The 16,606-nt window shown below is 42.1% G+C and overlaps 1 protein-coding gene across 1 annotated transcript in view; it reads left to right on the forward strand.

Annotated features, from left to right (window-relative positions):
- Positions 1-11,907, forward strand: part of TSPAN7 (tetraspanin 7) — a 128,856-nt gene extending 116,949 nt beyond the window's left edge. Inside the window, exons 6-8 of the mRNA XM_055337300.1 lie at positions 2,882-2,965; positions 10,596-10,669; positions 10,914-11,907. Of these exons, the coding sequence (XP_055193275.1) occupies positions 2,882-2,965; positions 10,596-10,664 (153 nt within the window). The 3' untranslated portion in view covers positions 10,665-10,669; positions 10,914-11,907. The remainder of the gene's footprint in view (positions 1-2,881; positions 2,966-10,595; positions 10,670-10,913) is intronic.
- Positions 11,908-16,606: the final 4,699 nt, after the last annotated feature.

Consider the following 16,606-nt stretch of genomic DNA (forward strand, 5'->3'; position numbering starts at 1 on the left):
CCAGAACCCAACTGGGACTAGCTGTCTACTCCTAGGGTTCTAAGTCCACTGCTTACAGATGTTTCCTGTTGGTAACTGTCTTCATTTCGACATGCTGAGAGGGTGAGCAAAGGACCGGCTCTGTTTCTGGATATTTCCTAGGCTACTTAGCAGGTCTCCTTAAGTTTATCTCACACCTGACCACCAGGCTTTCATCTGAGGAAAGGAAAGGAGATCGTTGTAGGCAGATCAGATCACGATATAGGAGGGAACATGAGGTAGAATGCAAACATGGCCCTGCTGTGTGCAGATCTGTGCTGAGACCTGGAGAATGGGCTTGCAGGGCGGCCTGGTGAGTGACAGAGAAGAATCCGGAGATGGAAAGCATTTAACTCACCCTTGCTCATCTACTGTTTAGATAACAACAAAGAAGTGAAATTACTTTTATCTTCTCATTTTAAGTAACCTCCCCTACTAGATAGGATTCATTAATTTGCTTTCTTCTTTGGAGTGAAAAACCATGGGAGAACTTTTCTTCTAGAAGGGGGCTCCTCAAGTTTTAATGGGCAGCTGAAACATCTAGAGATACTGGACATATTCATTAAAATTCATTAAAAATGAATAACCCAGGGATTTGGCAGATTCTGATGGAGGAAGTCTGGATGGAGACCTCAGTTGCTGCATTTCTCGAAAACTCTCAGGTGCTGCTGATGCTGCCCTGGGAAAAGCCTATTTTGAGGAGCAAGTTTTAAAATGATTTTGTCACAGTTGTACTAACAGTGGGGACCTCATTCTTCTGGTTTCTCTTGCTGGCTGGAGTGGGCTTATTAAAAATGTAGTTGATTCTGGAATCTCCTACAATGGAACAGAGATCATATGTCAGAAAAATATATTCCACTTACATGCAGAATTAAAGTTCATAGAAAAAATATTTATGCCAAAATATATTGCAGAGTAAAAAAAAATCACCCACCTCACTTCTCTCTGGTTTCTATTGTTGGGTTTGGGATTCCATAGCTTGAGGTGACCTACCACTGGTGTTGGGCTGAACTTCATTCCTCTGCCCAACCATCATGGGTGGGGGGAGAGATACGGTCATGATGGCCACCTCGGCAAAATGAGGTCATAGCTGCTACACATCGGAAAAGTGTTTGAATATCCGTCCCTTCTCTCTTCTCTTCTTACCTTGAAATCTTCCTAACCCAACCTGCTCACCCTTCCACTACCTTTTGAAAAGTAGTGTAATATATACTTTCCCTAGTAAAAATGAAATCAGCAAGCAGTCTTCTACTACAAAGAGAGAATCAAATTTCAAAATTCCTCATGAGCAGAAACATATTTCCTTTCCCACCCGCCCCCAGCCTTCAAATTTGCATCAGCTAACCAAGGAGTATAGTTGGCCCATTGCATTGAAAACACGTGTCAAAGCACTGCTGCTAAGTTAATGCATTTCTCCTCTGTAGACAGACTGCAGACGCATAAAATATCACTTATTAGAAGGTACAGTGCTGGTAGAATTTTCATAAGCTCTGAGAAACATTAAATTGCTAAATTTCGAATTTAAATATGGGAGACGTGGTTTTTTGTGTTCTTCAGATATTATTGCAATTTAGTATGCCTTGATAAACAAGAATCCTTTTTAACCCTGCTTATGAAATTAATGTCTTGATTTCTGCAGACTTCATACATTCAAGTAGAAGCCCTTTTTCAGAAAACTGGAAAAAGACCATGTTTTCTGAGACTGTAGAAGTCAGTTCAGAAATCTAGGCTCACTTGGCCTGGTTTCAAATAAATAATACATCTAAACACACAGACAGACAGACCCACACTCACAGTCACACACACACACACACACACACACACACACAGTTCGACCTGTCAGGCATTTAGCAAGAAGAATCGGCCTTTGCCTTTGTATTATGGATGATATGCAAAATTTGATGTTTCCTCCCTGGATTAGGGTGATAAAATGTAATCCTGGATAACAACAGTAAAAACACTTGTTTATCATCCTTGTTGAACTCCAGCCAGATTATTTATTTTAAATAAAGGAGATTCATTTTATCAGTATTAAACTAACATTGAAATTGGTAAAATCGATGTTGGTTTTAATCACAACATTTGGAGATTTCATAGTATGTTGAAGGGAAATTCATTTCATTTTATGGATGAAGTCATTGATATCTAGAAAGGAGAAGTGACTTATACATAGTAAATTTGTGGAAAAGATGACTTGAAAACATAGGTTTTTCCCTATTAAAAAATTAACTTACTGGTCTCCTTAGGAAGAACCCTCAAACACTGTAAAGGTGGCAGGCATTCAAACACCCTCCTCTAACCTGATGATTTCACTTTATTTTTCTAAGATTGTATCTTTGTTGTCAAAATGCTAGTAACTATGTTTATGATCCCGAGTCTTTCTGTGCAAGGATGTGGAATGCCTTTGTATGGTTGGAGTCTCCTTCTGTACCTCTATAGGTTCACTTCCTAGGTCTGACAGATCTCCTGCTACCCTTAATCCTACCACTGAAACATTTCTGGTTGAAAGTATATATCTGGGACTTGCTTTAAAATAATCTAGCCAGGGGAGGAGAGTTGAGCAGATTTCAATGAAACAAGATCGGCCACGTGTTCACTGTGAGCTTAGAGAACGAGTCACTTGGGGGTTCACCGTACTACTCTCTATACCTTTTTGTATGTTCAAAATTTTTCTTTTTTTTCAGTTTGAAAAGCATGCTAGCGAGTTCCTAGGGTGAGTCACAGTTGCATTTGCTGACTGGGAGTGGGACTGTATGTTGGGAGTGTTGTAAGGTAACACAGCCCAGTCTGGCCTGGGAGTAATACACGTCTCTGAGGCTGGCTCTCTCTCTCTCTCTCTCTCTTTCTCTCTCTCTGTTTGCAGGGTTGTTACGATCTGGTGACCAGTTTCATGGAGACCAACATGGGGATCATCGCTGGAGTGGCTTTTGGAATCGCATTCTCCCAGGTAGACTGTGTAGTTGTGTGGTCAGGCCTGGCCTAGCTTCCCTCCCTGGCCTCTGGATTCCCCACCTGCCCCCCTGGGCCTTGGGAGAGGCTGATAGATGGGGTCAGGGCTCCTTGCTCATTAGTCCTCAGGTCATCTGTTTATTGATTTTCCTTTTTCAACTTAAATGAAGTTTTGCCATCAAGGGAATATTGGTTACAGTTCACCTAATGACTAGCTCCAGAAAACAACTTGCTTCTCTGTAGGTCAAATGGAGGTTAACTGAACAAAGTGCCGGCTTAATTGGAGCAGAAACAACTCCAAACATCAACCGGCTGGTCTGGATTTGGGGGAGGCTTTTTTCCCTGGCTGGCCTGGCCCTGTTTTGTGCTTAAGTTCCTGTCGATTCTGCATGAGGGGTCTCCTTCCACAGAAAGCCTACACTTAGCAAACACCATCTCACGATCATTATTTGAATCCTAAGTTTAATGAGTGTTCCTTAAGAGGAAACTTAATTTTTGGTATGTTAAATCTTATATCCCTTTATCTCCACCCAGCCTCTATAAAAGAACGGGAGAAGTAATTCTGCAAACGAAGTGAGCCCCACGTACTCAAGGGTAGAGCAAGATCAAGCTAACTCTCAAATTTAGCCCACCCTCACCGGGCAGTGCAGTGTCCCACAAGCCTCTGAGCTCCCAGCCAAATGATAATATTATTGCTCTGATATTGCTGTGGGAGAGAGGATTGGCATGTATATTTAACAACCAAATGAAAACTTGATGTATGTTTAACTCTGAATTTTTCTGACCAACAGATTGGTTTTCCAACAAAGCCCAATTAACATTCTTGCAGTAATGTTTCTAGTCCTCTAATTTTTCCTGGCCTGAATTCTCTATTTGTTCTCTTAGACTATCCTTACCTTTTCCCTGCCACCCACCCCCACACCTCTTTCCTGCCTGCCTAGCAATATAGACACACTTTCCTTGTAGCCAAGTTCATTCTTAAAACTTTTTTCACTGAAATATGGCATATCCAGAAAAGTACATAAATTATAAACACACAACCTAATAGATCAGCACAGCATGAACATACCTATGTAATCTGTACCTGGATCAAAGACTAGAACATTGCCCTGGTAGTTTTTTTTGTTTGTTTTTTTTTTGCAAAGAGAGGGTGTAGCCCCAGGTCAGTTGACAAACTGCTTATTCAGTAGTTACAGAAACCCACGGTGACATTTCATCTCACAAGAGCATGTGGACTCATCCCACAGGAGTGCATGCTCCTTGGGGCAGTTTCAACATTCTTTTGCCATGCTGCTTCATTTCTTTGCAACTCATGAAGTGACTTTAAACCCGCAACACACCAACACACAAACCCCAATCGCACCACAGACAGTGCCAGTTCATCTCCAGAGACGTTTTGCAAAAGGTTGCTGCCCCAAACTTTCTTTCAATTGCTATCACACTTAAGTAGTAACACTTCAGTGACATGTCTGTGATGGCCTGGAAACATTTTAGAGGATCCGGGACTCATGTCCGATACAGCTGTGTACAAGATGGCAATGTCAGGTTAATGACACTGACAGGCCATACTCGTGCTTGGTGGCTAAGGATGACTGTCCCCTTGGGGGAAGGAATATAGGTGAAGGTCTCCCCTTCTGGCTCTCCTAGAACTGTAAAGGGACATGATGCCAATACTCTCCATGGGGAGAAGAGGGCCTTGCAGAGCCCAGAATCTCATGGATAAAGCATGTTATCATCCAAGAACGTTCCTTGTCCGGCCATGAGGGGCATGGAGGATTCTCCCATTTTCATTAGTGGAGTAAAACAAGTCATAAAGCATCTGATTAAGATCTCTCTTCGCTTCTCTCTCCTGCTTCCCTAGGAAGGGGGGTGGATGCAAGGATTTAGGCTTTAGACAAAATGCCTGATGAGCATTAATCTGTGCTAACCTTGAAAGAAATCCCCGACATGGGGATTGTTGAGTTTGCTCTGTGGCCCTCTGGGGCACTGAGAGAGGAGCCAAAGCCCTGGAGGGAACTTCCGAACAGAAACTCTCTGCAGAGATTGTAGGTCTCATCAAGGTACCACATAGTGGTCGGGATAAGACAACAAAACGCAAAGCCCAATGCCATCGCCTAGCCAATACCATTCACCCACATGAGCAGACGGGTGCAGTGGGGCAGAGACTTGAGACCTGGCATGCTCAGCTTGAGGCAGGGAGAAAAAGAGCCGTAGCTGGCTTTTACTAGCGTGATGTGTTAGGAGCTGCGGCTTTTAATGGTGCCAGCAGCCTTGGGGTTCCTGGAAGCTGAAGTTGGCTTCCAGATACCAATAGAGCCAAGGCTTCTCCAGGACGGTGGTGGTGACTTACCAGATCCTATTGAAGAAGAACTAGCCATACTGATCCTGGTCAGTGGCCCAGAACCAAAGCTTTAGCTGCACATGTTCAAATTTTTTAGGACCAGTGTCAGAGTAAAACTTAGAGAATGTTGGCTGATTTAGGGGAATCAATCATGTTGGTTTGTCTTGGCCTTCCTATACTAAAGCAGGTTCTACTGAGTAGAGGCCAAAGGAGGTAGGAAAGAACAGAGCACTCGCTCTCACTCTCTCTCTCTTTTGCTCTCTCTCCTCCCCTTTCCTTACCCGCCCTCCATCTGCTCCTTGCCCTTTCCCTCGCCTGCTCTTGTGACATCCACATCCATGCTGTCATCTGTGGGACTAACTCCCTTGTACTTTTGTTGTGTCAGAAACTAAAGGTGATGTAATGTACAAGGAAAACTAAGCCGCGTCTAGCCTCTTCATAGACTGTGCAAAAACGTTGTCCCAAGTTAGCTAATGCAGCCAAGGTAAAGCCCTTGAGTTCTCTTTGGGGGCAGCAGGATTTGGGCAGGCCTTTAATGCTTCTCTTCACAAACCCCCATTGCCTAGGCCCTGTCAAGGGAGAGCCCATTTGTCTGGACTCGATGGACAGGTCCTGCTCCCCTATAAATTCATAGCAGAAAGTTGAGTGTGCTTTGATAGTGTACCTCCCTGCATCTTTGGCAGCTACTCTTTTACTCAAGAGAGCTTGGAGATAGACATAAACCCAAGCGGAGTTAGAGTATGTGTGTGTGTGTGCCCACATGTGTGCATGAGAGGGAGAGGCAGGGAGGGAATGAGAATGGGAATGTGGACTACCCTGCCCCTAACATGGCCTGAAGGCCAAAGCTGAGGGTGTCTGAGTCTGGACACTTACTCCATTTGTGACATCGCCTCTCACCTTGGTTGGCTCTCTGCTCTGTGTTGCAGGCTGGGAGTAGAAACACTTCTGTATCCAATGCAAACAGTCAGGGCTTTGCTACACTTGGAATGCATTAGGATGGATTAACCCTCCACACCACAGAATGTTATAGTCCTGAGTGGGGGTGGTAGAGCTGTTTTCTAGAAGAGGGAGGAGAGTTGAGTGGTTTGCTTAAGGGTGGGCTGCTATTCTAGATCCAGGCTTACAATTCTGACCTCCCCGCCTGGCCTGCTGTTTTAAACTTTTGGGCCAGAAATCACCCTCATTCTTGCCTCACATAGCAACTACAGGGAATTCATCTTGTGCTTTTATAATGAAAGGGTTTGAGTCTATGAAATTGAAAGGAGAAAGGTACTCATCAAAAAACACAGGTCTTCCTACTACACATCCATCCCCTGACCCTCACCCCTGTGGGACCTCCCCCAGTGCCCACAGGCTGCTGGGATGCTTTATTATGAACCAGGAATTCTTCTGGGACTTGTTTACCTTTTCTGTACAAAGGACAGGACAAAGCTGTTTCTAGCCTTGATGAGACATGGCCAAAGAAGGCTAACGGAACTACTTACTTATTTCCCTGGTCTCTGCAGGGCCTGAGATGGTCCCTAAGAGCATTTATGCAGTTTTATATCAAACCAGATTCCTCAGCACTTTCCCAAAGACATGGAAGTTTTATTTAGTTTACCACTTCAGTCATTAGCTATACCATCTCCACAGGCATTATAAGGACCTAAGCTTTTGACCTATTGCTTGTCGCTGGCTGGTTAAGAAAGTTGCCTTTATGACTTTGCTGTCCTCTCTGTGCCCCTCAGGAACCAGGGATTGGGCTACATCTGCCTCCCATGGTGATGGCAGGGAGGATGCCCTCAGCCTATTGCCCTTGCATGTCTTGTCTTTGCTGACCTTGGCCTCCACCTCTCTTGAGCCCCTCTCTCCCACCTCTTGGCATCCACCCTATCCCGGAGATTGACAGAGCCCCAGCGATACAGCCCATGTCACTCACTAGAGCTTCATGGCGCTCAGACCTCTCAGGCTGTCTCTGCGGGAGGGCCCAGAGTCAGCCTTCTAGAGGCCCTTTCTAGCTTCTCAATTCTTGAAGCAACAGAGCATCCCTGAGATTTCCATGACCCAAAAGAAAGCAGAATGTAGTACTGTCAAGGCAGACAGTGGTAAAAATGCCTCAAAAAAAACAAAACAGATGAAGACTAATTATAAAGTCTTAGTCAACCAAATATAAATAATCTGATCTAAAACACCAGAGGCCAGAGGCCCGACAGCACCAGGCCTTTCACCGGCCATGGAATGGCAACTGGTGGTTCTGGGGGTCTCCATCCTGAGGGGTTTCCAGCATGAGAGACCAGCTCTCCTTTAGCTCTCTCCATCCAGGGCTTAAAGCAGAAGTTCCAGGGCCTATTTACTGAAGCCAGGACACGTATCAGCAGTGTGCTTCTCAGGGCCCAGCACATACCTCCGCTCCTAGAGTGCTTTTTACTTATAGTTAGGCTGGAACAAGGTTTTGTTTACAGAAGGATGGACTTTTCTGTGTACAGATGAACTGAGTCTAGTGGCAAGCAAGTGTTTGTCCTGACTCACACTGAGGCAGAGGCTCTGGCATTGGCTGAACAGGCTCCTGTTATATACCCAGAAATCACCTGGTAACAGCTGCTATGAAGTATAGGATGCTCCCCACACACACACATAACCCCTGGCTTTCCATTGACTTGGTACTTATGGAGGGTAGAAGTCAAAGTTTTCCTTCAAACATGGTAAAAACACCATAGCAGATTTGAAATCCATAACCCTGTGAATAATCCAAAATACCTACTATACCCCAAATCCTAGTTTTCTTATAGTAGAATTAACTAAAATAAAAGCAAGTATGTACAAAAGATTGTTTTCACGTAGTTTGTATAAACCTTAGTTCAGGATGCATTGTTTTTTTTTTTAAGGAAAGCAAATTTCTTAGTAGATGTTGAAAATTAATTTAAAAAAATATATCTTTTTCCATGGGCAAACAGAAGGTATGATTTTGCCCCAGAAATATAAAATACAGTAAGGTTTTTGGTTGTTGTGTTTTTTTTTTGAAATCATCTTTTTAAAAAAATTTTTACTTAAATTCAATTTAGTTAACATGTACTGTATTATTAGTTTCAGGATAAAATATAGTAAGTTTCAAATCAAGTAGCTTTTATTTATACCGATATTTTTAGAAGTTATTGTTTCTGTGACAAAGTATGCCCAGTGCTTAAGAATGATGCTGTTCCTGTTTAAAAAAAAAAGTGGAGGCACATGCTATATTTCCCTGAAAGCAGAAGTTTTAGAAACAAGAAATAGGCATTCTAAAGAATCTTCTGGCTGTGTGGCTTGTGAATTGCCACGGAGGCCAGGAGCATCGGCAAGCACTGAATTATAGCAGTGTGGCAAACCATGAAATGGAATGCTAACTAGCGTACGTGCTTTAAGCACATGTGAGCCCAACAAGGAGACACTAAACTGATCAGCTTTACAAAGAAAAAAGAGTTTAGGAACTCGAGATCAGATGAAGAGTTGCCCACTGAAAACCCTCCCTCTAAAGTTTGCAGTATAAGGCAGGAAAGGAACCCCTGATGGTGTGAGACAGAGGAGTGATTCTGGAAAGGACAGGGTCTAGGCTGAGCTGTAGGGGTGGGAGGCAAGGAAAGAGGCTGTCCTCTGCTAGGGGAAGAGGATGGAATCTTAAGTTCTGTGTGAGCTACCTGTGTGGTTTGAGGGAAAATTCTTTAACCTCCCCTGAGCCCATTTTCTTATTTGGAAGGTCAGAATGGTAATATTATACAGGGATGTGGTAAGGGTTAAATAACTTGATACACTTGAATATGTTATACCTCTAATGCTTGCCTGTTTGGTGGCCAAAATCTGATTTTTAAGAATATCAAGTGTGTTCTGGGGGTGCCTGGGTTGTTCAGTTGGTTGAGCATCTAACTCTTGATTTTGGCTCAGGTCATGATCCCAGAATCGTGAGACTGAGCCCCACATCAGGTTCTGTGCTGGGTGTGGAGCCTGCTTGAGATATTCTCTCTCTCTCTCTCTCTCTCTCTCTCTCTCTCTCTCTCTCTCTCTCCCTCTCTCACTCTCTCTCCTCTCTCTCTCTCTCTCCCTTTCCTCCTTTTCCCTTCCTACCTGCTCACTCGCTCTCTCTCAAAAAAAAAAAAAGAATATCAAGTATGTTCTGGTATATGTTGTTCCTAGGAAATGGCAGTTCTAATGAAAAGGGACAAGCTACAGGGTTCATAGTCCTTATAGTCAGGAGGGGATTATAATTCGTGTCATTTGGTAGAGAATTGTGGCAGTTACAGCCATAGCTCCTTTGGTGATTTGGTGGTATGGGCATGATACTATGTATTTTGTGGCACAAAATGATGTTGGCCAGAGCCTTAGTAGGAGATAGGCTGAGTCCAATAACGTGGTGATTTTTCCTCACCTGACAGAACTTACAGTTTTTATATGTCACAGCATAGTTTTACTTTTAAAAAGGAAGAGAACAATCTGGGATTTCAGCAAGAAAGGTAGCCAGGGACTTGGTATCCGAATGGGCGGGTAGAAAGCCAGGTGAACTGAGTTCAGGGGCTGCCCCAACCAACAATGAGTGGGACCTGGTGTGGCTGCAAGTGTCCCACCTGAAAGATAAGGGCAACCATGTGGGCCACATGAGTGCTTCTCTCACCTAGAAGGCTTGTTAAAACCCCAGTGCTGGGCCCACCCCTCAGAGCATTGGATTCCACCCAACTGAGGTGGAAACCAAAGTTTAGGCCTACAGTGTCTGCATGGTGAGAGACAGAGAGAAAGTAAGGCCCTGATTTCCCCTTCTCCCTCCCCAACACCTACCTCTCACAAGCCATGACTTTCTTACTTCAACTGGCAAACTCACGTAGTCAAGAAATAGTGTGTCTCTTTGCCTCAAGGAAAGAACTATTACCCTGTCGGCCGTGTATGGCTGAGGGATCACACCATATTGAGGTATATTCCCAATGTGTATGTTTGGCCTTTTGGTACATACCTTGCTAGTTCTCTGCTGCTTCCATTTTTTCACCACTCTCATAAAATATTAAAAAAATGAATAAATTTTCAAAAAGCTTACGTGTCAAAAGTTGTTTTGAAGCTGCCAGAGCAGGCTAGAGTGGAACCTTAGGGCCAGTTCTAGAAGCTTCAGTTGTCCTGTCCTAGCAGTCTCATATCTCACCCCTGAAATCCCGTTTGATCTTTTTCTCCAGTGCCCTTTATCTTATTTGCATACAAAAGCCCTCAGTTGTTAAAAACTACATCTTCAGGGGTCAAAGAAGTGTGTAGTTCAGTGACTTAAGATTGTGGTCTTCGTTTCTCCTTCTGGCAACAGCTGATCGGCATGCTGCTGGCCTGCTGTCTGTCCCGATTCATCACGGCCAACCAGTATGAGATGGTGTAAGGCAGGTGAGTGGATGTGGGCAACGTTTGATTTCGGGGTCCTCCCTTGGGGTGAGGGTACCACCTGGCCACTAAACTCACTCGATCTCAGTGGCACCTGTGCCCGTGCAGAAACCTCATTTCTGTGGTGCTGGGGAGGAGGTGTGGTCCTCGCTGTGCAAAGTGTATAGAATGCTCCTTTTAGCTTGTTACCTTATTTTTAAGTCCTGGTGACGGGTCACTCACTTACAGGTTTTAATTTCTCTCTCAGTCTTTCAAGAACGATGGAATAAGAGACCTGCTTTCGAAAGGAACCACAGCAATCTTTGAGAGACTTCCCGAGGATGATAGAGCACAGTCCATAACACACCTGCCCCACGCTCCCTAACCCCCAGCCAGCGTGCAACTGACCCGCCCACACGGTCTCTGCTCCACCTTCCAGCCCGCATCCTGTGTAGCGTTCCATTTGGTGAAGCCCCGTCATGCAGAGTGTACCCGGGTTCCCTGCATCCAGTCCTAGTGGACCCCTCCTGAGGCCCCATGCGTGCCGGCCCCTCCATCTGTACTCGATCCGACTCTAGCTCCTTGTAGATGACTGGTTAGCGCACCGTCCCTGGCCCCGCTGGGCCCTGCATGTAGCGTGGAAGGCTCCTGCAAGCCCTTCGTCATGATCGGTAAATGCCTTGCCCCTTGGTGTAGATAAGCTGATAGCGATCTGTTCTTTTGGCTTAATCTCCTTCAGTTTGGTTTTCCCTTTACTAAGGCTCTTTCCTACCTTCTTCAGGCTGCCTAGGATATGTAAAGAGACATAGCAGTAATCACCAGTGAGAAGAGAAAGCCTGTGTCATGCATGAAGGAAATTGTTGAGGGTTAGGTGGCCTCCTTGCTCATTATTGTTTCGTGCCTGGGCGTGTATAGACAGTTTAGTGCCCCCATGCCCCCCCCACGCAGTTGAAACCTGTATAATCCTGTTACCAAGCTGTATTGTTGCCTCCTGTGAAGGAAATAATATTACTTCTGTTCTTCCCCAATTAATTGCTGTTGCATTATTTTACTTCTTTATGTACTTTTTTTTCTTTGCATCGACATTACAGACATCGAGGACCTCATCAAATCAATTTAAAAACGAGTGTGAAGGGGGAACAAAAGTCAAAATATTTTTAGAAGGTCTTAAGAAACAATGCCTCTGTCTAGCATGCCAACAGGAATGCATTGATATTGTGAACATTTGTGATACATGTATTAATAAATAGAATCATTACAAATTGTTGTGTTTTGTTCTTTGGTTATTGTGCAAGCTTCTAAACTCCTATTTCTACTTCATCTTGTTCCACGGGGGATTGGAAGTGGACCACCTCACAGGCTGGCACATCCCTGTGTGCATGTTTCCACCCCACTGAAATAGCCTCAGGCAGTGCAGAAGCCCAAGGGTTAGACGTTTTTATGGACATTTCAGAAAGTTGAATCATTTATTGTGAACAGAATGTATTGTTGGCTACAAAAATAGAAGCTTCATATTATCTCACACTAGCAGCAGAAAGATTTCAGCAAAGTTTTCTGAAGTGTGAATGTCATTTACAAAAAAAAAAAAAAAAAAAAAAACAGGGAAATGAGCATCTATTCTTTCTTTCACTATTTCTAATGAGCATGTATCCTTCCCTTCCTTCTTTCTTGTCTGGATTGAAGAAACTCGGTCCAGAGAAGAGATGACATCAGACCAGGCAGTCGGACCCATGCCCTGGTTTGTACTAAAGTATGGAATCCTTAGGCTTGCTTTAAGCATTTTAGCAATAGGTGCAGGATAGATTATTTGCGATCTGCATTTTCCTTCTTAATGAGTCACCTTAAAAAAAAAACTCGTGAAAGCATATATTGATCTGTTCCCAAATAAGTGAATCTAAAGAGCTCCCTCTTCTCTGTAGAACAGGCTATAATTAGGATGGAGATGGCCTTCTAACCATATACATGTATGAGTCTGAACACTGCATGCTGTCCACAAAAGGCATTGCCCCACGACTTCAGACAGTTCCTCCTCAAAGGGTCAACATTTTTAGAGAATTAAGGAGATCTTTCTTGGAGTTTCCTTGGGTTTTTCTCTAACTTTTTGTGTTGCATTCTTAGTTCATTAATCTGTGCTTTTAAAAAAAAAGTGGTGCTATTAGCTGCATTTCAGTTTTGGTTTGCAATTTTTATTGTCCTTTGTTCCAGACATTTTGCAGTTTTCTTTAGAATTGATGCACCAAACCAAATAGGAATTGGGCATGTGAGTGTGTGTGTGTGTGTGTGTGTGTGTGTGTGTAATTTCCAAATGTGTAGAATTTGAGGCTGCATTTTTGTTCAAGAAAACTTGGTTTGTAAGATAAAGCTTCTTTTTTTTTTTTTTTTGATACTTGCTTTGTGCCCTAGTATGTGGTCTGTGTTGGTGCTGTGTGTGTTTGAGAGGTAGGAGTATTTTCTAAAGATAGACGAGGGTGAGAACAAGTTTGTAAATATATCCAAATGGTAAATTTTAGGACTTTGTTCAAATTGTCTGTGTTCTTGGGAATATTTTGTCCGTTTGACTTGTCTGGTTCTGAGAATGCTGCCTGAAATCCTCACGGGACTAGATTCTGTCAGTTTTTGCTTTGTGTATTTTTAAGCTATATTGTTAGGGACGTGCAGGTTCAAGATTGTGTCTCATTGATGAATTATTTCCTTTGGCATTATGGACTGACCCATGATTATCCCTAATTATGATTTTTCTTTTAACCTTCATTTTGTCTGATATTATAGTTGTAACAAGTACTTTTCTTCTGATGAGTATTTGCCAAGGGTATTGTTCCAGATCCCTCTGCTTTCAGCCTCTCTATGTAATATTTTAGATGTGTCTCTTAAACAGCATATGGCTTCATTTTTTTTCTTTTTTAGCTCAATCTGAGAAAGTCTTTACTGAAAAGTTTAGTCCACTTATATATTACTAATATATGTGGTTTTATTTCTAGCACAGTTTTTTTGTCTACTTTTTCTTGTTTTTCTTCTCTGCTTTTTTTTTAAATTTATGTGTTATATGCTTATTCTTTCAGTGGTTAATCTTACTCTCTTACCGTGCATACTTGAAATGGAAAGTTAGAATCTCCATCTTCTCCCAAAATAATACAAAGGCCTTGGGGTGTTTTAACTCCAAGCACCTCTCACTTAACTTCCATGCTTTTGTTCCCAGATGCTGTATTTCTACTATCTCTTGAAATGAATCCTGTCACTGTTTTTATAGTCTATTTAGATTTACCTACATATGTACCAGTTTTTTGTTTTGTTTTGTTTTTAATTTTTTTATTTATTTATGATAGTCACAGAGAGAGAGAGAGGCAGAGACATAGGCAGAGGGAGAAGCAGGCTCCATGCACCGGGAGCCCGATGTGGGATTCGATCCTGGGTCTCCAGGATCACGCCCTGGGCCAAAGGCAGACGCCAAACCGCTGCGCCACCCAGGGATCCCTGTTTTGTTTTTTTTTTAAACATCGTGTCTTGCATCTTATCCATTGGCGTTCAGTTTGTGGTTTTTTGAAATGTATGGTTTGTTATTTCATTAAGGGGTTTATATGTGCTAAATCATCTCAATCTTTGAATTAACTAGGGCTAAAATTCTAGCTTGGTAGTTGAAGGTGTTTCTGGCCTTTTACTATTATTAATAATAAGTCTAATTGTGCATTTTTGGGTCCTTGTAATGTCATTTTCCCCCAGTCGCCTTTTAAGACTGTCCCTTTTTTCCCCAGCTTTATTGAGATGTAATTGACCTATGACTTTGTGTAAGTTCAAGATGTACACTGTGATACATATATACATTGTGAAATGTCTACTACAATAAGGTTGGTTAACACATCTTTCACTTTGCATAATTCCCAATTTTGTTATTGTCACGATGAGAGCGTTAAAGATCTACTTTCATTGCAACTCTCAAGTATACAATACATATTTTCAACTATAGTCATCATGCTGTATGGTAAATCCCTGGAATTTATAAATGAGAATTTGTACTCTTTGACCAACATCTCCCCATTTCCTCCACCTCCTAGGACGAGGGCTTGTTCTTTTAATAGATGTTGGAAAGGATAATTACATGCTGACCTCCCCTGGATAGCTGAATCATGGTTAATACCAGATAGCCCTGGCCATAACTGCATATAAAGCAGCTGGAAGGAAATGATGCACATCTTAAGCCTAATACAATATAGTGGTCTAGTCCAGTGCTCTCAGATTGAGTGTTTTAATACTTTCACTCTAATTGTCAAATTTTCTTCTAAATATTTATGAGAAAACAACTCACTAAAGCACTGTAAGACTTTCTCTTTGCCTTTGATGATTCTCTTCCATATATAATGGACTTTCTATCTTCTATGTCTCTTGGAGCCTTTCATTTTTTCCATGTCTCTATTTCTTATAGAGAGTCCTGGATAATTTCCTCAGTTATGTCTTCCAGTTCTTTTCTCAATTTTGTCTAATTATTTTTAATATCCTGTAAGTTATTTTTCATTTTCTTTTTAAAAATCTTTTGTCCTTTTTCTTTAGTGGCCTTTTCTTTCACTAACTTATCATCTTGTCTGTACCAGTCCTCAACTGTCTTTATCCTTTCTTTCAGATAGTCTAATACCTAAAATTTGTTGGTGTTGGTTCTCTTGGACATTGCATTTGCTGACTGTCACTCATGGTAGGTTGTTTTCTTGTATTTTTAGTTTTTGTAAGTCAGCTTCTCTCCAGTGAGGATTTTTTAAAACACCTTCTTGTTTTGGATGAATTTTAGATTGATGCAGAAGTTGCAATGACAATACAGAGATTTCCTGCCAGCCCCCCTAATGTTAACACCATATATTACCCTTCTACATTTGTCAAAACTAAGAAACCAACACTGGTATGTTACTCTTAACTGAATTCCAGATCTTATTTAGAGTTCACTAGTTTTTCCTCCAGTGTCTTTCTTCTGCTCTAGGATCCAATCCTGGATAATACTATGTTACATTTAGAGAACGGATTGTTTTTTCTGTAGTACCATGCTGTTTGGGTTATAGAATTGTCCCTGCAGAGAAATTTTGCATTCGGTTAGCCAGGCACCCAGAAGTTTTGTTGATCCAGAACCAGATTTTATATTAGCTTCTCAGCTTGAGGAATCATACACAACATAGGTGGTATAAATTTCAACTCCACACCTGTACATGCTTGTTATTTCTGTATGTTTTTTTCTACTTTCCCCTTCACTGGATTTATGAAGGGTCATGAGATACAGATACAGATCATTACTCAGTGTGAGCCCAAGAATTGTCTCTTGACCCTTTGTAGGGGTTAACTCTCAAGGCATTGAAGAGTATACTAGGTCCAATATCCCACCACCCCCTCTACCCCAATCATTGATGGAACACAACCCATGATTCTGTTGCTCTAGCTTTAAGTTTCTTTGTTTCTCTTGGTGATTCATCTTTCTCTTAGTGATACATCTTTAGATAATTCTTCCACATACTTTTATCCACTCTTTGAGGTTCTGCCTACTGTGTATGGCTTCATTTGTTGTTCTGCTCTTCATGTTGCCATGACCTATATTCTATTATTTGCAATGCATTACATGTTGCCTCCTTGTTCTCTAATTGTTTCATGTGTAAATAATTGCACTCACAGTTGGTTAGGATATTGTAATAGTGCTCTTGAGGGCAAGGACAATGTCAATATTGTCTGTATGTCCCCACAGTAACTGGCAAAGAAGAAAGACGTTTTAGGCTCTCAGATGACTTCATAAATAATGAGTAAATGAACTCTAAGTCCTTAAACCATGTGCCAGGAGCTTAACTGATTTTAGGTACATATGTTTTCTTAGTTTGTTTTAGTTGTTGCTTGAGTCCTATTTGTTGTTTTATCTCTAGAATTCTATGGCATTCTATTTTTGCCTCCTGTCTTGTTTTCCGTTTAATGTATTACTATTTTTATCTCCTGGATTTGTCA

Source organism: Nyctereutes procyonoides, unplaced genomic scaffold, assembly GCF_905146905.1.
Source record: "Nyctereutes procyonoides isolate TBG_1078 unplaced genomic scaffold, NYPRO_anot_genome, whole genome shotgun sequence".
In the NCBI taxonomy this organism is placed as follows: Eukaryota; Metazoa; Chordata; class Mammalia; order Carnivora; family Canidae; genus Nyctereutes; species Nyctereutes procyonoides.